Consider the following 26,275-nt stretch of genomic DNA (forward strand, 5'->3'; position numbering starts at 1 on the left):
TTTGAGGGTCCAAGGGGGTAGCTTTACTCACCGTACGTTGGGCCGGAGTAACCTGCTCATCTTCTTCCATGTCGGAGTCAGCTTCAGACAGGGAGATATGATGTTCTTCTTCCTCAGCCCCTTCAGTGTGATGTTGTGTGTCGGAATCCTCACAGAGGATATCTGGTGCGGAGCCGCTTTGATGTTGCATCTCGTGACGTCGAGCCCGACGGTCACAAAGCATCTTCCTCGATCGGCACGCGTCGCAGTCTTTCTAGTCGTGTTCTGGGGATAGGCAGAGGCTGCACACTTCTTGCAAGTTGGAGAGTGGAAATTTAGCACAACAACGGGGCAGAGTTTGAAAGGAGTCTGTTCCATCTACTGCTCGCACTGTCGTCGCGGGAAGGCCCTATGGCCCACCATGAGTTTTACGATCAAAGTTGTCTTGAGTTGAGACGAAACGTGAAGAATGGGAAATAGAGATTGACAATACCATCGAGGGTAGTGGATTGCGCGTCAAAGGGGTCTGAGAAACAGTGCCTAAACAAAGTCCAGCAATATACATCCGAACCAGATGGCAGAAAAAAAAAATCAAACAATGGAGTCGATGCCCATGCACACTACCACCAAAAGGTGGAGTCACCTACCTCGTGACTGGAAAGACTTCTTTGAAGAAAAACAAAGTGCAAACATCCGGACCCAACACCAGATGGCGACCTACGCATAGCATGTGATCTACAGCTCACATGCCTCGAACAGAGGCATTTTCTTACAGCACTAACCATATCACTTGATGCGGGCAATGGTAAGCCGATCGACACCCCCTACCGGTGAGCAGAGGTACTGCTCAAGATTTTCCATATCTAGTCTGACACCTGGAATGTTCTAAAGTGAGGAAACTGCAGTCAAAAGTCTATCAAAAATAGGTTGTGCAAAGTGCTAGCAAGATTGTGTAAGCCAGTCATTGTCGTGTAAAAAAAACATCAAAACAAGTACAGGAAAAATAAATAAAAACTGTCCACTGAAAAAAAGAGGGTCCGACAAAAGTGAGTCATTGAAGTGCCTACATTTATCACATTAGACTGCTATTGTCATTCTGGTGTTATGTAATTCTCAGACATCAGCTATAAAGTTGCCTGAATTCGGAGTGGCTGAAAAGTGTGCTATTAATGATGTAAATCCACAGGAACAAGGAATCCTTAAGAAAGAAACAACTGAGCAACATTTATTAAGCAAACTGATGGTTTTGCCATCTGCCTGAATTCTTTGCCATGTAAATTTGATCTACTTCCCTCAAGTAATGCATTACAATTGGAACTGTTGCTACAACATTCTAAAAAGAAAACACATTTAAACATGCCTACCTTTGCTAGTAGTTGTGGAAGAGATACTGCAAAAAGTTCAGTAAGTCGTGTACGGTCATCCCACTGAGCCTTCTTTTCTTTTGCAGTTAATACCTGAATTTTTTTAGAGTGATCAGAAATCGTGAGGTATAAGCTTAGATTACGTTGATCAACACTATATGGCACTGAAACTTAATTTAGTTATCTCTATTACATTGCATAAACAAATATAAATTTAGGTAAAACAAACTAATTGCAGCTTTTACGTGCATCAAAAATTGAGACAGCATGGTAACCAATACCCTTGAAAAGCAAATCTGTTAAGAAATTAACTCTTCCGACACAAAATTTATTTTTACATTACCCAAGTATCAACTTTTTCAAACCTTGGCATACGTTAATTTCAGCCCAACACGTTTAATAAAATACAAACACCAGAGTAATTGCAAGTTGTGAGCCATTCAATTGGGTTCAAGGGACAATCTGTATTACTGAGCACTATTCTTTTTCAAGAATTTGATAGATGACGTGGATGAGGGTGCAACATTCAGGTTCTCGATGGATGTTTTAGGATTTTCAGGCTCTATTTGCTCATGAGAATCCTCCAACTTATTCACCACCAAGAATGCTCTGCAAGGTATCCAATTCCCCCATCATTTCTACTGCAGCGGGAGGTGTGTTATGGGAAATGTAAAATAAAAACAGTAGAAAATGTAAAACACAAGAGCACAGCATGCAGCTGTACTTGGTTAAAAACCAGTGCAGGCCCAAATCTTGTGCTGACGAGAGGAAGGCTAAGAGTTCACTTGACAAGATAATGAAATAGGTAACTTGAAAGGACATCAGTAAAGGCCAACTTGTGTTTAGCAAGCTTGAAAACATGGTTTTAACCCGATCCATGCGTCGTACGGGGGCCGTCTGAATCGTGCCTGCGCAGAATTCGCAAGCACAGCGGGGGTATGTGCGTGGCAACTAAGGGTTTCATTGACACACACTTCATGTCTCTAAATAGATTGTAACCTGATTAGACAATGGGTGCAGGAAACTCATTATAGGGCATACAGAGGTCTTAGGTGGACAATAAACAAGCATTTGCAATGCAATAGGTCTCGCATTATTAAAGTTTGAGCTATTGGCATTGCTAAAATAATGCAACACCAATAGCTCAAACTTCAGTAAAGCGAGTCCTATTGCATTGTAAATGCATTTGAGACTGTTGCCTTGTCTTGCAGGGAGGATGAGGGAGAGAGAGGAAGCATGAGGGAGAGAGAGGAAGCATGAGGGGGAGCGGGGAGAGAGATAGAGGAAGCATGAGGGGGAGAGAGAAAGGAAGAGGGATAGAGGGGAAGAGGGGAAGAGGGGAGTGAGAGGGAGAGAGAAAGAGGGAGGGGGAACAAATAAGTTGGGAGGGGGAGAGGGCGGAAGAGTGGGAGAGGTAGCGAGGAAGAGGGGAGACAGAGAAAGCGAGGGAGGGAGGGTGCAGGAAGAGCATGAAAAAAGAGAAACAGGGAGAGACTTTCACAAAAAAAAAAATATCACAAATAGTACACTGGCCACAAGCTCAGAAAAGAATCAAAGGACTATTTGGACACCTTATGCGAACAGTTCAATGCATCTTTCCTCATCTAGGTTTGCCTTAGAAGCTACAGGCCACCATGGTGCTAATCGTCTGTCCAAGCAGACCATGCCAATATTAAACCTACAGCAGCCAGGTTTCTTTTAACAGCACCAGTGCTCCAATCAATCACTTCACTAACTGCGCCAGGTGATCCACCTTCAAGGGACTCTAGCGCCAGTAGAGACATCCGAGGCACGGTCTTATCCTTTAACCAAGCAAAACTCCAGACTCTTTCAAAATGAAACCCTATACTACAGACTGGCACCTGGTCTGTGCCCACTCCAAACATACAGGAAAGGTAATGGCAGAACCTCATTCACTGAACAACCCGACAGACCAGTCACCCGTCACTTAATACCTCAAAACAGCCTCCCAGCCCTACAGAGGCTCTGCTCACTACCTACACCCTCCCAAACCAAACAGTTATATAAAAAGCAACCATTCCATCTTTTAATCCCTCATTGTTCCATTACACACTGAAGCACCGGGTAAAAGAACAGCTCTAGACTTCCTGCAAGACATCAAAAAGACTTGGCCCCCACACAGGCCACACGACAACTTAACATCCAGCAAAGCACACCCTATGGCACAGCATGATACCAGTCGACTTGTGTCAGGCACGTGAAAAGCTATTTGTATAAACCTGCAATACAAGAAGCTGGCACCATAACACCCCGCCACAAAGGAAGCAGAGTAAACTGAAACAGTAGGTAAAGGACGAAGTAGCCTGAAGGAAAACTGCTGCTTTAATGTTAAGAAATGCAAAACAGGGGTCGAGGTAACTGGCAAAAGAAAACTAGCATCGAATGGGTTAGTACAAAAGGAGGCTGAGCCGAGCAGGGGTAAGTCGATAGTTTGTGGCACTTTTGGAGGGTGCAATTAACGCGGAGGAATGTGCCGGGTTCTGCATGAATAGAGAGAGGCAGGTAGAGAGGTACCCCCTCACTCACACACAAACAAGCAATGCTACTTCATAGAAAGCTAGGAGAGAGCTCCAAGGTTGGCAGCCACACCCAATTTGACCCATTGTCAAGGGCTGGCACGAACAACCTCCAGCAGAGCTTTAAGTTACATATTGAAAACCCGGTAAATTGTTATTAATCCCGTCGTCATAACTGTATAAAAGATGGTAAGGGCATACAACATGATACATGAATATAGTGACCGTCCGCGCCAGAACGGGCCCAGGGGCCATGACTCTTACATCTAGTTCCAGTGTTAGCCCCGTACCATCTGAAGCTCATTCTTATACTGGTGAGGTTTTAGAATCCTTACGCCCTACTATACACTCTGACTGTACCTCCTGCTCTCTACCGATTCATAATTTTAAATGCGCCAGCTGTAACTTCCATACTGGTAAAATGTCCAATTGTAAGGCAATGCGTCAGGTTCGCACACGAGGTAGACAGAGAACTAAAAAACCTCCTAACTTCCCTATACTCCAGTTTTGGAGTATCAATTGCAGGTCCCTCCCAAAACACAAACAAAATATCTATGACTTTCTCGTTGATGAGCAGCCCGACGCTTTGTTTCTCACTGAAACTTGGCTTCAGGAAAGCTCTGGTCCTGATATTGCCACCGCAGTCCCTAACAATTATGTTATAGTGAGATTGGACAGAGACTCCGGAAAAGGGGGGGGCATTGCCATAATTTTCAAGTCTACTTATACTTGTAAGCTTGAAGCCTTTCCCTTGTCCGGAAGTGAAACTGCTCTATTCAAACTAGCAATTAATCCCCAACTTACCTTATCGGGCCTCTTGGTCTATCGCCCCCCTGGCAATGCCCTCACTTGGATATCTTCACTGACTGAGACCATAGCTCCCCTACTTCTTAGGGCAGCAAATTTCACCATTCTTGGTGATCTCAATCTGCATTTAGAAGATCCTTTATGTACCACCAGCAAGCGCTTTCTATCTGATCTGGAGGCTCTCAACCTTTTGTTGTGTAATTCTGGATCCACTCACTCTGCTGGACATCAACTGGATCCCATTCTCTCCAATCTCCCTTTTGATTGTTCACAGAGTGCCCGCCGGAGTGGTCCGACCATTTCACAGTCCACTTCTCTTTACTTTACACTAAGAACTTGGTAAAGAGCGGCTGCGGTAAGGGTGAATTAATCCACCGGTGGGGTAAACTTGATATCACAAAGTTGAATCAGCACCTTTTGAACACCCGCCCTGAGGACAGTGATGCTCCAGTTATGGAATTGAATACCGTTGTATCACATTGGCTTATCAATGCTGTAACCACTCTTCTTCCTTTAACCCCGAAACATTTTAGGTCACATCGTTCCCCAGCACCTTGGTTCTCTGCTGATCTGAAGGTCTTACGAACCAAATGCAAGGCTCTCGAAAGGAAATGGAGGCACTCTTATTCGATCTCACGGAAGACTGCTTACAAAGAGGCTCTAGAGGGATACCACTCACAATGTAAAACTGCGAGAGCTGCTTACACTGAGTACAGTGACGCAAGCACAGAATTGCCCACGCACTCCTTTTTCCGTTGTCAAAAAATTGGCAGGGGAGGACACTATCCCGATACCCCCAGCTTTGGAGGAAGTCCAGTGTAACTCCATTGCGGAATTTTTCATTGCCAAGGTTGAGCGCATATACGATTCTATGAGCGCTCCCTTGACAGTAAATGAACATCAATCGGGACAGGCTGCAGGGATCGAACAACCACTCCCAACGGCGAAGGTCACAAACTGGCAACTGTTTGATGATACCTCGTTCTTCTCCTGCCTGAGCAGTGTAAGATCTGGTTCACCTCGTGATCCTGTACCTGCGAAAACGAATATGCTACTTACCAGCATGCATCTGTTCTTGGCATGTAGGGCTGCTGTCATTCATATCTGTGCATAGATCACCGCCTAGTGTTGGGTCCGGATGATCGCACATTGTTGTCCTGGAAGAGTCTTCGAAGTATCACAAGATAGGTGGCTCCTCCCCTGGACTACAGTGCGCATGGGCATCGAATCCATCCCCAGATTGTTTTTAGCCATTGTCGCCAAGATGGAGTGAAACTATGTGAATAATGACCATACTAGAAGTATGTGTGAATGCTGCAGCCGCTACAGGCGCTGGGGAGGAGGGCGGGCGATATGAATGTCAGCAGCCCTACATGCCAAGAACAGATGCATACTGGTAAGTAGCATATTCGGTTTGAGGCATGTGGGCTGCTGAATTCATATCTGTACATAGAATACATAGCAGTCCCTCCATTAACGGCGGCCGCCCGTGCCAGCTGCAGCAGTTTGGACAAGTGTTTTTAGAACAGCATGCCCTACAGCTGCCTGCTGTTTGGAGTGCACATCAACACAGTAGTGTTTGGTAAATGTGTGTGTGGTAGACCATGTGGCTGCTCTACATATGTCTTCCAAAGGAATATTTCCAAGGAAAGCCATGGAGGCCCCCAACTTTCGGGTGGAGTGGCTCGCGGTGGAATGGTGAGAGTGCGCTTGGCTTTCTGATAGCAGATCTGAATACATTTAACGATCCACCTGGCTATACCAGCCTTGGAAATGGGGTTACCTTTGTGTTGTGGCGCAAAGGCAACAAAGAGTTGTTTAGTCTTCCTAAAATCTTTGGTCCTATCAATGTAGTACATTAGGGCCCTTTTGACTTCAAGTGTGTGGAGCATTCACTCCGCAAGTGACTCTGGAAGAACACAGGTAGTTCTATAGTTTGGTTGATATGGAACTGGGAAACTACCTTAGGAAGGAATTTAGGGTTAGCGCGAAGTACCACCCTGTTGGAATGAATTAGAATAAATGGCTCTTGGATAGTTAGTGCCTGGAGCTCACTAACTCGTCGTAGCGAAGTAATTGCTATAAGGAAAGCCACTTTCCATGTCAAGAACTGAATCTCGCAGGAAAGCAGTTGTTCGAAAGGGGGACCCATCAGCCTGGTGAGGACCACATTTAGGTTCCACTCGGGAGCTGGTGGCGTCCGCGGAGGAATGACTCGTTTGAGTCCTTCCAGAAAGGCTTTAATGGCAGGCACCCTGAAAAGTGAGAGGTGCTGTCTGTTTTGGAGATAAGCAGCCATTGCGGATAGATGTATACGAATGGAAGCACAGGCTAGATTACATTTGTACAGATGTAAGAGATAACAAATGATGTCCTGAATAGAGGCATCCAGCAGGTTAATGTTGTGGTCTGCACAATAAATGACAAACCGCTTCCATTTCGCTGCATAGCATGCTCTGGTGGTGGGTTTCCTTGCCTCCCTGATTATGTCCATACAGTCAGGAGGTAAGTTGAGGTAGCCAAACTCTAAGACCTCAGGAGCCAGATCGCCAGGTTGAGCTGTTGCGGATCTGGATGCTGAATGTCGCCATGGCTCTGTGTCAAAAGCCTGGGTGTGAGGCGCAGCCTTTGATGCGGTACCACGGACAGTTCTAGAAACGTGGTGTACCATGGTTGGTGAGCCCAGGTAGGAGCAACCAGGATGAGAGTCATCGAGTGTTGCTTCAGCTTGCGTGCGACCAGCGGTGTTAGAGGTGCTGGGGGAAAAGCGTACGCAAATTTGCCTGACCAGTTCATCCATATTGCATTGCCCTGCGATTGTGGGTGTGGGAACCTGGCGGCAAAGCTTGGGCATTTGGCGTTTTCCTTTGTGGTGAACAGGTCTATCTCTGGATGACCCCACCTTAGGAAGTACGAGTGGAGTACTGATGGATGTATCTCCCACTCGTGCATCTGGTTGCTGTACATGCTGAGCAGGTCCGCCATCTGATTGTCCTTGCCTGGGAGGTGTTCGGCCATGAGGAAGATGTTTCTCTGAATGGCCCACTTCCACATGCTCTGAGCCAGATGAGACAACTGTGGAGAGTGTGTTCCTCCCTGCTTCTGAATGTAGTACATGGCTGTCATGTTGTCCGTCCAGATCAACACGACCTTGTTGCACAGATGTACTTTGACAGCTTTCATTGCCATGAAGATAGCCATCAGTTCTAGAACATTGATGCGCATCTTCCTTTGCTGCGGTGTCCATAGTCCCTGTACAGTGTAGTGGAGTACATGAGCTCCCCAACCCTGGAGAGAAGCGTCCGTCGTCAGAATGATCTGTGGCACAGGCTCTTGGAACGGTCGTCCCTTGCAAGGTTTTGTGGATTCCACCAATGCAGAGAGTTGTATGCACGACCGGTCACCAACACTAGGTCTTTCAAATGTCCGTGAGCCTGAGTCCACTGACGTGCTAAGCACTCCTGAAGCGGACGCATATGTAGTCTCGCGTGCGGGACTATGGAGATGCAGGAGGCCATCATGCCTATCAACTGCATGAACACTCGCGCTGGAAGCGAGTGTTGAGGTCTGAATTTTTGTATCAGCGAATTAATGCTGCTGACCCTCACTGAATTTGGCTGTGCTGTGGCTGCCAGAGTTTTTATTGTCGAACCCAGATACTGCCGTATGTGTGCGGGTTGCAGGTGGGACTTTGGGTAATTCAGTGAGAATCCCAGATCGTGAAGAAGGTGAATGGTGTGGGACATGTGAGCGGCACACTGCTGGGCTGACTTTGCTTGGATGAGCCAGTCGTCCGGATAAGGGTAGAGGTGAATGTTTTGTCTCCTTAGGTGCGCCGCCACTGTCGGCAGGCATTTTGTAAACACCCTGGGTGCCGTGGTGACCCCGAAAGGCAAAACCTTGAACTGGTAATGTTGGTTTTGGATGTTGAACAGGAGGTATTTTTTGTATGACGGGTGCAGCGGAATGTGAAGATACGCATCCTTTGCCCTTATAGTACTGTGTGGTTTGGGAGAGCTGGCCTCTGGAAACACCTCTAGTGCTTGAACGACTAAAAGAACCACCCTGGAACTGCTGGGACTGTAGAGCCCCCATGGACTTAGCAGTTTCAGTGTCCTTTTTGATATTTTCCAAGGTGGTGTCCACCTCTGGGCCAAATAGATGATCAGGGTTTACTGTCTGATTTAGAATGGTGGTCTGTATTTCTGGCTTGAACCCGGAGATTCTGAGCCAGGCATGTCGTCTCAGCATGATACTAGTGTTAACAGCTCTGGCCGTGGTGTCTGCTGCGTCCAGTGCACATTTGATAGAAGCATTTGATATGAGCTTCCCTTCTTGGATGAGCATCTCAGCTGCCTCTTTGTATTAATCTGGCAGGTGCTGTAACAGGGTCTCAAGTGTGTCGTACCTGGCTAGAAGCGCCTGAGTATTTGTAATGCTCCAGATATTGGCCGGTTGAGCAGCCACCCTTTTCCCCGATGCCTCAAACACCTTAGATTCCTTATCTGGGGGAGGAGCATCACTCGTTGTTTGTGAATTAGCCTTCTTCCGGGCATTAGACACAACAAGAGAGTCCAACGGCATCTGTCCCTTGATGTAAGTAGGGTCCCCAGGTGCCGGTTTGTACTTCTTTACAATTCTGGGGTTTATCACCCTGGCTCTGGTAGGCTCCTCAAAGATTTCCCCAGCATGCTTCAAGACACCCTTCAACATAGGCAGAGTATTGACAGTCCTCTCTGAGACGAAAAAGGTGTCAAAAAGAAAGTCCACTTCAATGGGGTCAGCATGTAGCTGGACGTCGTGGTGTTTAGCCGCTCTCTCAATAAGGGAATTAAACGCTGCCGAATCCTCAGTAGGCGACGTTTTCACAGCATACATTTGAGTGTCTGGGGTAGAGTGAGGATCCCCTGGGTCAGCAGCAGCTGCCCAGGGCTCATTAGTATCATCTGGATCAGTGTATACTGGATAGCTGTATACTTGTTAGCATCATCACCTTCCCCAGTGTCCACATCTGAATAAGTGGGTGAGACATCCTGACCACGTGGAGATACAGGTTCCACAAGAACAGGAGTCGAAGTAGAAGCCTTTTTCTTCTTCAGTGGAATTTTATAGGACTCTATTGGCTGTTCTGGGGCGATTTTCCGTTTATAAAGGGAAAGTCTACCTGTTTCGGCATCGATAAACTGTTCCTGTTGCTCATCCAACGAGGATTGTCAATGCTTTATGGCCGGGACCACCGTTGTCGACTTCGGCACCGAGGACACCTTCTGGGGCAGGTCGGTGGCCATTTTAGGGGCGAAAGCCTTCGGCGCCACTTTCGGCGGCAGCGTGAAGTGGATGGGCGTCGACGTCTTCTGAGGTTTATTGACAGGCTTTGAAGGTGGAGGATTCTTAGGCCCGACACTTGAGCCCTTATCCTTGATGCGATTCAGGGAGTCTGCCACCTGCTTGGAGAATGAGGCGGACGGCTGCGTTGACTTGACGGAATCCTTCGAGGCACCACAAGACGTGGACTCGTGAGTCGTTCCGCTTTTGGCCTTGTCTTGTCGACGTGGAGGCTCGAGAACCTTCTGATCACCGAGCCCTTTGTCGGTGTCGACCGCCTTTGGTGCCGATTTGTTTAGAGTCGACTGCCTTGACCTTTGTCTTCGGCGCGCTAGACTTCGTCTCGACGCCCTTGAGCTGCTTCTTCGGGTCGATAACGCCCGTCTGCTTTGTCGGTGCCGACAGGTCAGAGGACTTTGAGCCGACCAAAGCAATCCGCACTTTTGGTTTCGATGGAGGCACCAGTGCTTTCACTTGCGTCGAGACCGGAGCTTTCACTTTCGGTTTCGACTTTGAAGGTAGCGGCTCCTTAGCAATGTCCGAAGCCGAGCCCGAAGGCGGGGCCGTAGAACGTATTGGAAGATCTGGGGGTAAGGCCTAGTGGCGATCCCTCGACCTGAGCCTTATGAAGCGTTTCGGCCCCAATGTCAGTTTGAGTTAGCTCTTCGCTCGAGCTATCTTCCATGGCCCCAAAGGCCCCGTCGTCATCTCCTACCTCGTCGACGACTTCTTCCGCTTCAAGCATTTCAGCATCCGCGTCGTAGTTGGAGTCTACCTCCGACGTGGGATTCAACAGGTTCGCACGAACCTCCCGGTCAGCTCCTTCATCATCCCCGGCATCGAATATGTCCACAGGCGCCGGTGCAGTTTGCTGGGCTTCCTGGCATTCAGCGAGTCGATGCAGAAGTCTTCTTGGATCGAAAACGGGAACAAGCCATGCAGCTGGCTTCATCATGATCCGGCGAAAGACACTTGTTGCACACCGGGTGGACGTCTATGTGGAGATACTTGGAGTTGCACACGGGACATCTCTTGAACGGGCTCCGTTCCATGATGGTTCGTCGATAAGGCCTCTGGCGTCGACCGGGCCTTCAGCGTCGAAAAGCACGCAGCTTTTCTGGAAATCCGGCTCAGAATCGAGCTGGAAAAAATCGGGCACCGAACGCAAGACTATACCGACGAAAACCTAAAGGCCTTTTGGCCGTAAGAAAACTTTTATATCGATTCCGACTAGAGTGAACCAATATACATCCGAACCCAATGGCGGAAAAAAACAATCTGGGGATGGAGTCGATGCCCATGCGTACTGTAGTCCAGGGGAGGAGCCACCTATCTCATGATACTTCGAAGACTCTTCCAGGACAACAATCTGCGATCATTCAGACCCAACACTAGGCAGCGATCTATGCACAGATATGAATTCAGCAGCCCACATGCCTCGAACTCCTAAATTTACTGGATCTCGAACCCCGGCGGGTTCTCATGAGACTCTTAAATGCATCTCTAACAGAGTTTCATGTGTTACAGGATTGGAAGCATGCAATGGTTGTTCCTCTCCTAAAAAAGGCAGGAGCCGATGTGTCTAACCTCGCCAACTTTAGACCCATATCCTTGCTGCCTGTTCTCTCAAAAGTGTTGCAAAGGCACGTTAACACTCAGTTAAACCATCTAGTGGAAAGCTCGGGATTTTTACACTCTTCCCAGTCCGGTTTTTGTGCGCATCACTCCACCGAGACCGCTCTACTCAGGGTGACGGAGAGTTTGCGGCACGGTATCGACCGCGGGGAAACATCTGCACTCATCCTTGCGGATTTGAGCGCGGCGTTCGATACCGTGTCCCATTCTATCCTTTTGAACTCTCTCCGGTCCCTGGGAGTAGATGGTCCTGCGATAGCCTGGATTGCCTCCTTTTTAAGCGAGCGCACTTTCCAGGTCTTCTCTACAAAAGCCACATCTGCCACATGTCCATCAGCGTATGGCGTTCCGCAGGGGTCCATACTCAGCCCCTTATTGTTCAACATCTACGTCAGACCCCTGGCTACCATCGCGGAGGACGCTGGGCTGACTATTTTTTCATACGCCGATGACACCCAAATTGTTTTCTCCCTTTCCAGCAGTGAGTGCAACAGTGTATCGATCATGAAGACCGGATTGTCACGTATAGCTGAGTGGATGCAGAGGCATGTCCTCAAAATAAACGGTGACAAAACCGAGATCGTCATTTTGCGGAAGCATAAAGATCTTTGGGGCCTGCAACACTGGCCCACCGACATGGGACCCCTCCCCCAGCCAACCTCTGTGGTTCGCAACCTTGGATTTCTCATAGACAAACTCTCTATGAGGCAGCAGGCCACTAAGGTGGCCGCCATCTGTTTTGCCACCTTGCGATGGCTCCAGAAAATTCTATGGATGCTGCCCCATGCCACCAGGAGAACAGTTGTCCAGGCGTTAGTAACTTCTCGCCCGGACTATGGAAATGTCCTCTACCTCGGTGCCGACGCTGCTACCATTAACACACTCCAGGTTGTACAAAATTCGTCGGCCCGACTTCTCTAACATCCCGAGGAGATCATCGGCCTCACAGGCTCTTCGCGATCTACACTGGCTCAGGGTCTCTAGCCGTATTAAATTCAAAGCCCTGTGTTATCTTTTTAAAATCAAGCAGGGTTCGGCCCCGAAAATACTTGCAGAGTCTTGTCCAACCGTACAAGCCTAGTCGCACACTAAGATCTTCTGCCAACTGAGACTTTGTTGTTCCAAGATTTAAACTTGTAAGGATGGGGGGGGGGTCGGGCCTTCTCCCATCTAGGCCCCAAATACTGGAACGCGCTACCCATCGCTTTGAAATCAGAGACCAACCTATTGTGGTTTCGGAAAAAACTACTCTTTCAATAGATCTATATGCCGCTTTGAATGGTCTATGGTACTGTTGTTGTGTCCTTCTTTCTACTTCAGTCTATCCCTTGCGCCGGGAAACCCACTGCGGGTAGCTGTTGCGCATTATAAATTCAAATAAATAAATAAAAATTAAAATGGTGCCTACCGGTTATGCATTCTCCAATTCTACCTAGCGCTAATCATAGACTAGGACACGCTGTTCCCTGCAGAGGCTTTAGTTCCTTTTAGAAACCAGGGAGCTCTACCTCCAACCTCCCCCGCCCTAACCGTACCCCTCACTCCCTGCAACAAACTGCCGAACACTACCCTTCTATAACAGGATCGTTAAGCGCCTGGACAGCAGATCTTCGCGCTACACAGAACTTCAAAAGGGCCCAGCTGAGATCAAAGCAAGCCAGCATTAGTTACCTGGTCAGAAAGTCGGAGGGCCTGAAGAAGTGCTGTCGGCCTGTGTGGGGAGGCGCAGAGGGAGTCTTCGACGAATGTGCCTGCTTGCCGGTTTTTAACATCTGGCATCTGTGAGAAGTTGGCCTGATATGCAGTGCTCACTATTCTAGTGATCACTATGTATCAGTCCAAACAACCCTTGTTGATGATTGGTTGTAAGTCAACCTGATAGACCAGCTATCCTAGTAGCATGGACAAGAGCAGTCTTTAGGCTAAACTCTAGAGGGCGTGTTAAGCCAGCTGTTATACCATCACATATACCCCTTGAACACCAAGTGAAAGGACACCACACAAGTTGTTATGAAAATAAAAGGATATTTATTTAGAACACAACAGCCATGGATCGCTAGGACTAAACTACTAAACTCTAAGGCTTTAGGATCGCTAGGACTGGACTACTGACCCTTCAGATTACGAGCAGGAGGCCTAGGGAGATCGGGTGCAGAGTGTGCACTCTCACGCGGGATGCGGGACAAAGTCTATGGATGCTAGATTTCGTAAAGTTAGTGTTATCGGACGAATCCGACTAGGTAGAGCTGAAACGAAAAAGGATTTGGACACTTAGATAGTTAAGCTATGCTGGAGCACCGAAATGCTCAGGTTACCTAGCCCAGGGGCTGCGGCTGCATAGGGCTGAAAAGACGTCGGGAATCCTCGTTGCAGTCTATGGAGCCTGAAAGAAGAAGTTGCTGGCAGGCGACCAGTGATGAAGTTCGATGTGATCCAAGCCTGGATCGATGATGGAGGATACCTGTAAGCAGAGGGGATCAAGTTCTGTATCACTAGCCAGTGATTAGATGGGCACCAGGATGGCACCGGACGAAGTCACCTCGACCAGGTGAGTGGGCGACGCTGCGCTCTGTAGTCTCTCGGACCAGGAGGCGTTGTCTGCGACCAGGATGGATGTGCGAGCTGTCCCATGAAGGTATCTGCTGTCGACGTCGCTGGACCCAGGATTGGGGCAACAAGTCTTGGCAAATGCAAGCCCACGCGGTGGCCTTAAAATGGCGTCTGGAGTGGACCAGGAGGGTCCGGGGTGCTCCTCTGTTGGAGGGGAGCAAGGGCCAGTCTGGAGCAACCAGACCAGCGAGGAAGATGTCGTCGTTCGTCGTCAAGAGGGCTACAAGCCAGCAGTCAAGTAGTCTGACAACGCGCTGAGCAGCAAAGAGCAGAAGGGCCCCACGCAGATCTGGTGGATGCTGGGGGGCTGGACTTCGGTGCAGGAGCTGCTCAGGTTTAGGGCTTCTCAAACCCCAAAGCACTCACTCGAGGATCCCTCGGCGGTCGTGCTGGATAAGCTTAGTGCAGTTCTGAAGATGGCCGGCCCCTCGAGGTCTCGTCACACCCACGAATCTCAGCGTGGCTGATGATGCAGGTAGAGGTCAGAGGTGCCAGGAAAGCCGGGTCTCGTCGTGCTGGTCGGTCTGGTTCCAGAGGAAGGACGTGCAGCAAACCGCAGGTTACTTAGTTGGTGCCCCAGATGCAGGGTGACTACTCCTTAGTCACAAGGGAGAAATCTTAGGAAGAAGTCTTGAGTTCCTTTCGTTGAAAGTAGTTTCAGGATTCAAAGATGATCTAATTTGGAAGGGTCCCCGCTCCCACCTTTATACTAAAGAAAGGGGCTGGTACGGGACTAGGTCCTGCCCATGGGTGGGACCAGGAAGGGGGGTGGTTACACCCCTCTCCCATGCTGGACTTTCCCCAGCTCAGGGGCTGGGGTGCCCCTGGAACTGGTTCTAGCCAGCAGATGCATAGTGAGCACCGGGGTGCCACTTGCAGTCACCTTCCTATTCAGCCCTGCCTACCCAGGATACACAAAACCATGTCTGAGATGGTGCGAGCACCGCCCCTGACAGGAAACCCTTTGTCCAAGCTCTCCTCGCTGGAAGGACTCCCAGCAGCAGGAGGTCAGACTTGTGTCTGTGGTGGCAACATCCATTTTGTGATGCTGAGGCTCGAGTTAACTTTAACCGGGGTTCACAGTTACATACATGTCGTGTCCCTCTAGAAGGGTGGAATGCTAACCCCGTCGCCAGAATTGGCGAGGGGTTAGTATTCCAATTCATATGACACCTTAATCGACATGTTTTGATAATGCTATACCAAATTTAGCATTTGACCGCGAGGTTCATAATGCACTTAAGAGTATATGGTATAGCGTTATCATGGAACAGCTATTAGGACTTGGTTCCGCAAGCTGCAAACGGGCTCAGCTCATGCCAGAGCACCATCTCACATAATTCCAAGCACTCTGCCTTCAGGATTGATAAGGCCTGCCATAGGAGTGACTGATAGGAATATATGTGTCCATTGTAGGTTTAGATATAGAGATACTATATCTAAAGCAAAGTGTGATTACACCACCTTGCCCCAGCTGTCGTGCAGCCAGTTGTGTCAGATTTGGATGGCCAGCCAGGGGTGGCATAATACATGCTGCAGCCCCTGGTAGGCCCTGGGTGCACCTATGCCCTGGGTACCTAAGGTACACTGTACAGGGACTGATAAGGTGACTCAGTATCCAATTAGATATGTACCTAGAGTACATGGAATCCATTTTACAGAGAGAGCAGTGGGCCTGGGGTCCTGAATAGCAGGGCCCCAGGTCAACTAAGTCGAAAAACCAGCAAAACACCAGGCAAAAAGTTGGGGGCAACCATAGTCAGATATCCACCTTCCTACACTTCGTGCCCAATCCGGAGCCACAAAGACGACTTGGTCCCGGTCACGCCTGATCTTCAGCACTCTGGGCAGAAATGCTAAAGGCGGAAAGGCGTACAACAGACCGCAACTCCACTCGTGACGAAAAGCACCGCCGAGCGAGTGCCGCCTGGGAAATTCCAACGTGCAGAACTGATGACATTGCGCGTTCTCTTCGGTGGCGAATAGACCTAACCAAGGCTCTCCCCACTGCTGAAATAGACCTTACGCCGCGTCAGAGTTCAGACGCTATTCGTGATCCATTATGCACCGGCAGCTGAGTTTGTTCGCCCTGGCGTTCAGGGAACCTGCCAGGGTGATGCCCTGGTGATCCAGCCATGTCCAGAGGCGCAGAGCCTCCTGACAAAGGGTCCACAACCTCATCCCGCCCTGTTTGTTGCAATACCACATGGCGGTGGTGCTGTCCGTGAACACCTGCACTACACTTCCCAAGACAGAGGGAAGGAATGCCTTCAGTGCAAGCCAGATCGCCCGCAGCTCCAGAAGGTTGATATGGAGCCGGGACTCAGCCGGAGACCAGAGGCCTCTGATCTCCTCCTCTCCCATGTGGCCCCCCCCCCATCCCAGGAGGGACGCATCCATCACCACTGTGTACTCCGGTTGGGGTAGGGAGAGGAATCTGCCACTGGCCCAATCGCGGTCCGTGAGCCACCACTGCAACTGTCTTGCATTACCCTCAGAGATCAGGACGCAGTCGGACAGGTTGCCCTGATGCTGTGCCCGCTGGAACTTCAGGTCCCACTGCAGAGCCCGCATCCGCCACCTGGCGTGATGTTCCAGCAGGATGCAGAAGGCCATCAACCCCAGGAGCTGCAGCGTCAGCCTGACCGAAGCCCGGGATAAAGGCTGAAAGATCGGAATCAGAGCCTGAATATCCCGAACCCACTGCTCGGGAGGAAAAAACGAAACTGCACAGAGTCCAGAACCGCTCTGATGAAGAGGACCTACTGAGAGGGACTCAGGTGTGACTTCGGCACGTTGATGGAGAACCCCAGTGAGTGCAGGAGATCGGCCGTAGTCTGGAGGTGGGAAATGACTGGGTCGAGCCCGCCTTCAACAACCAGTCGTCGAGATAAGGGAAGACTGGAATCCATAATCCGCAAAGATGGGCTGCGACCACCGCCATCACTTTTGTGAAAACCAGAGGGGCACTGGTGAGGCCCAAGGGGAGCCAAGAGGGCCGTAACTTCCTCCTGCATAAGTCGCAAGTCATCCCCTGACATGCGGTGGTACTGCAGTGGCATGGCTGGAGGGGTCGCCTCGAAGGGGAGGGAGTAGCCCCCTCGGACGATTTGCAGCACCCACCTGTTCGAAGAGATGGTACACCAGTAGAGAAGGTAATGGCGAACCCAGCCTCTGACTGGCGTTGAATGGGCCTGATAGTTCAGACTAGGAAGGCTTTGAGGCGGATGCTGCGGGACCGGATGTCTACTGACCAGGCCTTTGTCCCCCTGCACCGCCACGGCGGTTACGATGTCCGGGACCTCGTTGAGGTTGGTTCTGCAACCTGTGGCTGGACGAACATGTGGGGGCGCCCGCTCTTTGGCCACGAAAGGGACGAAAAACAGAAGTCTGCTGGCGCTGGCCCGACAGGCCCAAGGACTTGGCTGTAGCCCTGGAGACCTTGAAACGCTCAAGCACGCCGTCTGCTTTGTCGCCAAAAATGCGACGACCATCAAAAGGCATGTCCATGAGCGTGTTCTGGACATCCCACGAAAAATTGGCAGACCTCAGCCAGGCATGGCGACGGATCACCACCGTCATGGAAATCGCTCTGTCCAGCAAGTCTGTGGTCTTAAGTCCAAGAGCCTGGGCGAGCCGTGTCTGAGCCGCCTCCGGACACTGGGGCAGCACGTCCGCCACCGTATCCCACAGAGTGGGTGTAAAAAGGCATGCAGTGTTGATGGACCGCAATTCAAGGCTAACTGAGCAGAACAGATTCTTGCCAAACTGATGTAGCCTTTTGGATTCCCGATCCGGGGGAGTGGTCGGAAATGCGGTTTGGGACGTGGAGGCCTGGATCACCAGACTCTCGGATGGGGTGTACAGACAGAAAGCAGGGGTCGCCCGGAGCCATGCGGTGGCGTCGGGCCACGTTCCGATCCACAGGGGGCACTGTGGAGGGCTTGGATCAAGTGCCCATCAGAACATCTGTGAGGGCCTCATTAAACGACAGCATAGGCTCCGAAGAGCTTACTGGCTGTTGAAGCACCTCGGTGAGATTAGTCCTTACGGCCGCAGCAGAAGCTCAAGAGCCAAGGCCTTGGCTGCCCTGCGCAACACCCACCCATATGTAGCACCCTCCTCCGTAGCCACGGAGGGAGGAGAGATTAAACCAGTGTCAGGCGATGTGTCAAGACCACTGGCCTCCCCTAGCTCATCTGCCAAGCTCATTCATTACAAACAAAAAGCCCGAAAGCTTGAATTATGCAATCACAGCTGACGTTTGTAATGAATGTACACGGCTGCCCTGCCGTGGAAGGGTGCACCATTTCGAATTTAAATATGAAAAGCTGTGTGGCAATGGAATCCTACCGACACCGCAGTCAGCACAGCTTAAGACGAAAAGACTGACCTGGCTGATATGAAAGGGGCCTACTAAAGGTATTTTAATTTAATGAAAGCTGTTTAATGAAGAAATGTGGCATGGGACCTACTAAGGGGATAAATGAACTTCCACGAGGGACTGTAAATCCCAGCATGCACCTCGATAATTAGCGCAAAAAAGTGTGGCCGACTGGGGGCAATCTACATAAAGGAAGCATGCAGACTTGGAAAATCTATGCCACATTTCACCAGCTGCCCAGGAAGAAGAGGCAGGAGCCTCGAAACGACTTGGCATTAATAAAGAAGCCTTGAAATCTCATTACTGGTCTTCGTGTGTTAATTGAACCGCAAGGCTCAAGTCAGCTGTGAGTGCATACTTTTTTTTATATACACAATAAACACACAATGCAGCCTTCCATATACTAGAAACTGAGCAATGTTATAAGAATTTCCCTGCACATAAATACAATCCCAATAAAGCAAGGAGAAATAAAACATTTGAAAACTGCTTTAATGCACAGCAGAAATCCTAATCCTGCAAAAAGGAATGAAAAAACATAGGCTGCACTGTAGAAACATCAGTGTAGAAAGCTGAAATGCTAACCAACAGAAACACACAGAATAAACTGGCACTGTGCCTTTAAGGCAGTCATGACCCCTAGCTTCCCATCATGCCTCAGGGGTGACAGGTCAGTTCTTTGCAGAGACTCAAAGGCCAGGGCACAAAGAGACGACATGTATCTTGATCCCTTGCCCGGGGAGGCGGGTGGGTTGCTTATGACTTTGAGGAGGATACCCCTGGAAGAGAACTAGGATTACAGGTAAGTAACTTATCCTTCTCTTCCAGGGGATCCTCATCAAATATTAATAAGCAAATGAATAGAATAGCAAGCCCATAACCTCATCCTGTGGGCAGGCCTACTTGGGTATCCACTCTGGAGTCAGAATCCAGACAGTAATGCCTGGTAAACGTATGAACTGGTTTAAAAGTTGCAGCCTTGCAAATCTCGGCCGTCGGTGCATTGTGCAAGAAAGCTATTGTTGCAGCCTTTTGCCTAGTAGAGTGAGTTTTAGGGGAGGCTAACAGATGCTGGTTTGCTAATTGGTAAGTCAATTTAATACAATTTAATACAGGACACTATCCACCTTGAAATGGATTGTTTAGAGGCTGGAAAGCCTGTTCCAACAGAGCCGTAGTTTACAAACAATTGATCAGCCTTTCTAATGGTTTTTGTTCCCTCCAAATAGAGAATTTGAGAACTCTCTTGAGGTCTAATGAGTGAAGAGACCTTTCTGCTGGTGTAGGAGAATTTGGAAAAAAAGAGGGGAGAAATTGTCTGACATGGAAGTCAGACACCACTTTGGGTAGGAAAGAAGGGTGAGTTCTCAAAACCACCCCATTGTGATGGAAAACCGAATACGGTTCCTTAGAACAGAGTGCTTGGATTTCACTCACTCTGCGTGTGATGTAAAAACCACCAGAAAAGCTACTTTCCATGTAAGGTGTTGTAATGTAGCCTTATGAATAGGTTTGAAAAGAGGACCCATCACTTTTGACAAAACTAGATTCAACTCCCAAGGAGGAGAAGGAGGTTGGACAGGGGGATAAACATTCTTCAACCTCTGAAGGAAGTCCATGACCACCTGAAGTTGAAAGAAAGAATGTTGGTGAGGTGATTTTCCATAGCCTGTAATGGCTGCCAAATGAACTTTTATGGAAGTGTATTTCAAACCAGATTTGGCGAAGTATTGCAGATACGGCAAGATTACCTCTTCTTGCCTGCTAATCGGACTCCAACCATTACACATACACCACAAGTAAAATCTTTCCATTTAAAAGAATATGAAGTTATTGTGGATGGTCTCTTTGACTCCATCAAAATGTCCATGCAATCCTGAGGGAAGTTCAAATGTCCGTACTGCAGGACCTCAAGAGCCATGCTGCTAAGCTCAGCGAGGGAAGGCTGAAGTACAGAATTTTACCTCCCATTTTGGTCAGAAGGTCCGGCCTGCACTGGAGTCTCCTGTGCAGACCGACCGAGAGCTGTAATAGGTCCAGATACCACCATTGGCGAGGACAGTCTGGTGCTTTCAGGATCGTCTTCATCCTGGATCGGATGAGCTTGGTCACCACCTTGGGATGAGAGGAAGGGGCAGAAAAGCGTATGCAAACATCCTGGACCAGTCTATCAAAAGAGCATTGCCTCTCGTTCCTGGTCGGTAAAATCTGGACACAAAGGCGTGGCATTTTCTGTTTAGATCGTCTACAAAGAGGTCGATGGATGGACGACCTCATTGATGAAAAATGTCCGCCACCACCTCGTCGTTGAGCACCCAGTCTTCTTGTCCTTCGAAGTGTCGACAGAGCATCGGCTCACACCTTCTGTTCTCCTGGCAGATGCACTGCCGTGATCGCAGTTCTAAAATGTTGATATGAGAGGTCTGCTCCTTGCTGGTCCATCTGCTCTGAGTGTGCCCTGGACCCAGATGTGCTTCCCATCCCTGAAGAGACGCATCTGTGATCAAGGATTGTTTTGGAAGAGGTTGATGGAATGCGACGCCCACTAGAAGATTCTTTGGCTGAGTCCACCAGAGAATGGACTTCTTCGCTGCTTTAGAGAGAAGAATTTGGTGTTCCCAATGACCCGAGGATTGGTCCCATTTGTCCTCCAGATCCTGCTGCAACGGCCTCATTCTCAATCTGGAGTTGGGTATGAGAAATATGCAAGAGGCCAAATACCCCAGTAGAGACGCCACTTGCCTTACTGATGGTAGAAGTGCTTGAAGGATGATATTGCATTTGTTTCTAATTGATAACAGTCTCTCCGCAGAAGGAAACACTTTTCCTGGGTCGGAGTCCAAGGTGGAGCCCAGATAGTGGAGTGATTGAGTGGGCTGATAAACTGATTTTTCTATGTTTATATTAAGGCCCAAGAGGTGAAGGAGATCGAGGCAGATATATATGGTAGTGGTTCTGCACACTGAGGAGATGAACCCTTCAACAGCCAGTTGTCCAGGTATGGATACACAAACCGGCTTTGGCGATGTAATGCTACCACCACCACTGCCATGCATTTCGTGAATACCCGTGGGCCAGATTTGAGTCCGAACGGCAAGACTTTGAACTGGTAATGCTTCGTACCTACCATGAATCGCAGGAACTTGCGATGCCGTGGGGGAATTGGAATGTGAAAGTACGCATCTTGGAGATCCACCAAACACATCTAATCTCCTTTCCACAGATGTGGAAATATTTGATGGAGTACCAACGTACAAAACTTTTCCTTTTGGATGAACTTGTTCAGAGATCGGAGATCAAGAATAGGTCTGAGCTCGTTTGTTTGGTCTTCTTTCGGAACAAGGAAATATCCGGAGTAGACTCCTTTTCCTCTCTGAGCAGGAGGGACCTCTTCTATGGCTAGTTTCTTCAGAAGGGTCAACACTTTCTGACGCAGCTATTCCAGGTGTTGAGGACGTGACCTAACCGAAGGAATGCCTCTTGGAGGAGCGCAGAAACCTACAACGTACCCATTGCGCAGTATATTTAACCCACTGATCTCTGGTGAAGTTGCGCCACTCTTATGCAATTTGAAATGCTTCCTCCCACTGGAGTGTGCAACGGTGCTAGAGGAAGCAGAAAATCATTGCTTGCCTTGAGTTTAAGCTGTGGAAGAACTGTTGCTGATGTCCTCCTCTGCCTCTCGAGGAACAACGGCCTTGGTATTGAGATTTTGTTTTGCGACCTATGAGGGATTTGAACCCTCTGTTGGTCATTTTTGCGATTACAGGGCCTGTAGGATCGTTTGAACTCTTTTCTTTTCAAGGCCCACACCCTTTGGTGAATCCAACTCGGCCTTCATTCTGGCCATTTTCTCATCATTGTGTGACCCAAAAAGGGACTGCCCAGAAAATGACAGGTTCAAAATACGCTGTTGAGCTTCCGGTTTCAAAGCTGTTAGGTGCAACCAGGAAGACCACTGTGCACATATTCCATGGGAGTGTGCAGCCAAAGAAGCCCCATCCGATGATCACCCGATTGGCTACCAGCGCACCTTCTTGGAGAATCTCTGAGAAGTCTTGTTGATACTCATTTGGCAGATTCTCTTTAAAATGCTCCAGCTAATCCCATAAGGACCTGTCATAACGGCCCATCAGGGCAGCAGCGCTAGACACCATAAGAGAAGATGCTGCAGAACCGCAGGCCTTTCTCCCCCAAAAATCCTGGGCTCTACTTTCTTTGTCTGGAGGAACTGAGGAGGAAGAAGCCACCGCATGTGGCCTCTTTGCTGCTGCGATGATCACAGAATCCGGTGAGGGATCTGATTTCAGAAAGAGGACCCAATGCAGCAGGTTTATATTTATTCAGGATCAGAGCCGGAGCTGCCTTAATCAAAGATGGGGTGAGTAATGTGAGAAAGTGCCATCTTTCTAGCATGGACTGCTGATGTACTTTGAGTGTGCCCTGAGCTCCTGCCAATCAGGTGCCCAGGGCCTGTGTTCCTTCCCTAAAACTGCATTGAAATCAAAATCCATTTGGCATCTCAGACCACATGTCAGTCCCTGGTAAATGGTACCCTAGGTACCCAGGACATTGTGACCAGAGAATACTCCTAAGGGCTGCAGCTCCTAATGTGCCACCATTAGGGGTCCTGCACCCTGACACACACACATTGTCTTTGCAGACTGTCTTGGTGCAGAACTAAACAAAGAGTCGACATGCCACACATCCCTGTGTGCCATGCCCACAAACACACTGCCCTGGCATACATTAGTCACCCCTGTAGCTGGGTGCACTATGAGAGTGGTGTGGGTACAGGTGTATGAGCCCTGTGCCCCTACAGTACCCAGGGCCATTCCCGGGCACTGTAAGTGCAGCGTTGCCATTAAGAGTATATGGTGCTGGGAGGTTGTCATTATGAACTCCATAGCACCATAATGGCTACTCTGAAGACTGAGAAATTTGATATCAAACTTCTCAGCACATTAAACCCGCACTGATACCAGTGTGGGATTTAATGTGAAATGCACTACTGAGGGCATCTTAGAGATTCCCCCTGAAACCTAACCAACTCCCAATGTCCTGACTGCGTGGCTACCGAGGCTGCCACTACCAGACATGTTTTTGGACCCCTGGGTCGAGAGCCTGCCGCTCTCGCGGGCCTGAAACAATGCACATCCTGGGACGAAGTGCCAAGCCTCCTTCCCCAGGATGGACAGGGTAAGCTTCAAAGGCATGCCGCCTTTTGTGAGCTTCTCCAGGCCACTTGCTGTACTCAGCAACTGGCCCGCACCGGTTCTGACCCCGACTTTGGCGGGAAGACAGGCAGGAAACCCCAAGTGAGGAAAGGGGGTGTGCCAGCCTCTGTCAACCCCACCCCTCAAGTGGGAGAGGCAAGGTAAAGCAGAACCCCGGGCAACCGCCATCTTGAGGATGGGGAGCCCTAGCCAATCAGAGCTAGGCCCCTGCCCCCTTCCCACTGGAGAGTGGCAGGATAGGGGGTGTACTCACCCCCAGGACAGGGACCCATTGGTCCCTGCCCTTGCCCTACCTGTAACACCCCTAAATTTATTATTTAGGGGCACCATGAACCTTCCTTTCTCAGATCCCGATTTGAAACAAGAGAACAAGAAGAAAGAAGACCTGCCGTGCAGCTGCTAACAAGGACGATACCAACGGACTTGGCCCCAGCTCTACCGGCCTGTTGATCCTTAAACCTGCTAAAACCCCGGCGTCTCCTGCAGACAGCAACCTTGAAAACCCTGGAGGACCTGCCTGCCTTGCTCATCTAAAGACTGGGACTCCCACGAGCAGTGGTTCTCCTCAAACAGCACCAACCCCTGGTGCCAGCCAGGAAACGGGTATCCAGCACACAGTGCACCTGCCGAGCCCGGCCCGTGCCTGAGTGGACAAAGACCCCGAGGACGCCTCCCCGGCGACTGTGACCCGGAATCCAGCGCCCAAGGACCCTCCTCCACAATCCTGACAACGCCTGCAACAGTCTCACAACAAGGGACCCCTCCAACCGCGACCAGCTGAGTGTAAGATTTCGCAATGTTAAAAGAAACCCCTGCACCCGGCGCCCCACGGCCCCCTGTGTCCACCTCCTGGGTGTCTACCTATCCTCCAAGATCCCAACTTACCCCTCGAAGTGGTGGTCGCACCTGAGGAATCTCCGTCCCAGAGCATTCAGCCTTTGTTCAACTTCCAAGTCTCCCATTGAATAACAAAGGCCCAAAAGCACCCTGCATCCAGCCGCCTGAGTGCCACTGGAAGTGCAGCAACTACCCTACTCTACTTCCCCACTTGCTCTGTGAAAGTGACCAGGGGCTCAGCTCCAACAGCTGTGTGTTCTGCCTGCTAGCAGCCACCAACCGAAGGTCCCCTATCCTACATAGGATAACATTGGGCCTACTCACACTGCACCCGGCTGCCCCTGTGCAGCTGAGGGTGTAACAACTGTACTTACCTGATCCTGGGAGACGCCCGACTCTACCCCCAGAACTTTAACTTTGCCAGCCGAGTACTTACCCAAAGACCGATAACTTGATTTTCTCTATAGAGTAAGTGTCAATTACTCAAACTTACAAATATTCCTTAAAAATCGTCCAAAAATCAAAAACAAATTTACTCACCTGCAATCAGGAGAGATCCCAGTGCTGTACCTTTCAGCCCAGCACTGAACCTGAAAAGTAATTATAACAGTGATTTACTGTTAACTCAATGTTCCTCCATAGGAATACATTACCTGGTATTTACCCGAAAATCTTCAGTCAATTTTCCAAACGTATACTAATATTCCTTAAAAATTGCCTGTATAACAAAAACGATTTCTTTCAAATGTTTACAGGAAATGCACCAGGGCTAAACCCAGGATCCAGCCCTGAGCTAGAAAAACATATCTAAAGTGATTTTATTGCATTTACTTAAAAACTCCCATTGAGCTCAATGCTATTTTGTGTTTAAGCTTGTGTTGCATATTGCAACAACTGTAACCATTGCATTTAAGTCAACTGCTATTTGGAAGTATTCAATTGAAACATCTCATTCTGAGAAAGTATTTATGATACCTACTGTGATTCTAAAATAAAGTAAATCAACATTTTAATATACTAAACAACTGGCCTAGAGTTCAGTTCTTGAGTGTGTGAGACCATTTGCTGACTAGGTGTGTACAACGGATGTACCATGTTACAACGCATACCGTTACAACTACCTACTATTACAACGCGACCATTACAACGCATACCATTACAACGCATAGCGCTTTGAGGTGCTGGATAGTGGTAAGTATAATTTACTATTCTAACTCCAGTCCCCGTGGACCCTAGGGAAGGTGTTGGATAGTAAATTATACTTATTCCCTATCCTAGAGCGCCCCCCAGCGCAATGCGTTGTAATGGTATGCGTTGTAAAAGTCGCGTTGTAATGGTAGTGCGGAGTAACAAATGCGTTGTAACAGGTGTATACCGTGTACAACACATGCTTTACACTGTCCTCTGATACTGCCTTACTGCTCGACTAAGCTACCACTTTAGAGAGTAAGGTTATATCTAACTTTAGCCTCTGCCATACCTCTGGGGACTGTGGACGATGTGCACACTGTACCTCACTTTAGTCCAGTATATATACAGAGCCACTTTCTTACAAGGAAG

The 26,275-nt window shown here is 49.1% G+C and overlaps 1 protein-coding gene across 2 annotated transcripts in view; it reads right to left on the minus strand.

The window, feature by feature from the left end:
• The window catches only part of STAG2 (STAG2 cohesin complex component), a 1,316,830-nt gene that overhangs the window by 598,639 nt on the left and 691,916 nt on the right, over positions 1–26,275 (minus strand). For both annotated transcript variants that reach the window (XM_086918500.1, XM_086918501.1), the window contains one exon: positions 1,344–1,436. In XM_086918500.1, the coding sequence (XP_086774626.1) occupies positions 1,344–1,436 (93 nt within the window). The remainder of the gene's footprint in view (positions 1–1,343; positions 1,437–26,275) is intronic.

Source organism: Lissotriton vulgaris, chromosome 4_1, assembly GCF_964263255.1.
Source record: "Lissotriton vulgaris chromosome 4_1, aLisVul1.2, whole genome shotgun sequence".
Classification (NCBI taxonomy): Eukaryota; Metazoa; Chordata; class Amphibia; order Caudata; family Salamandridae; genus Lissotriton; species Lissotriton vulgaris.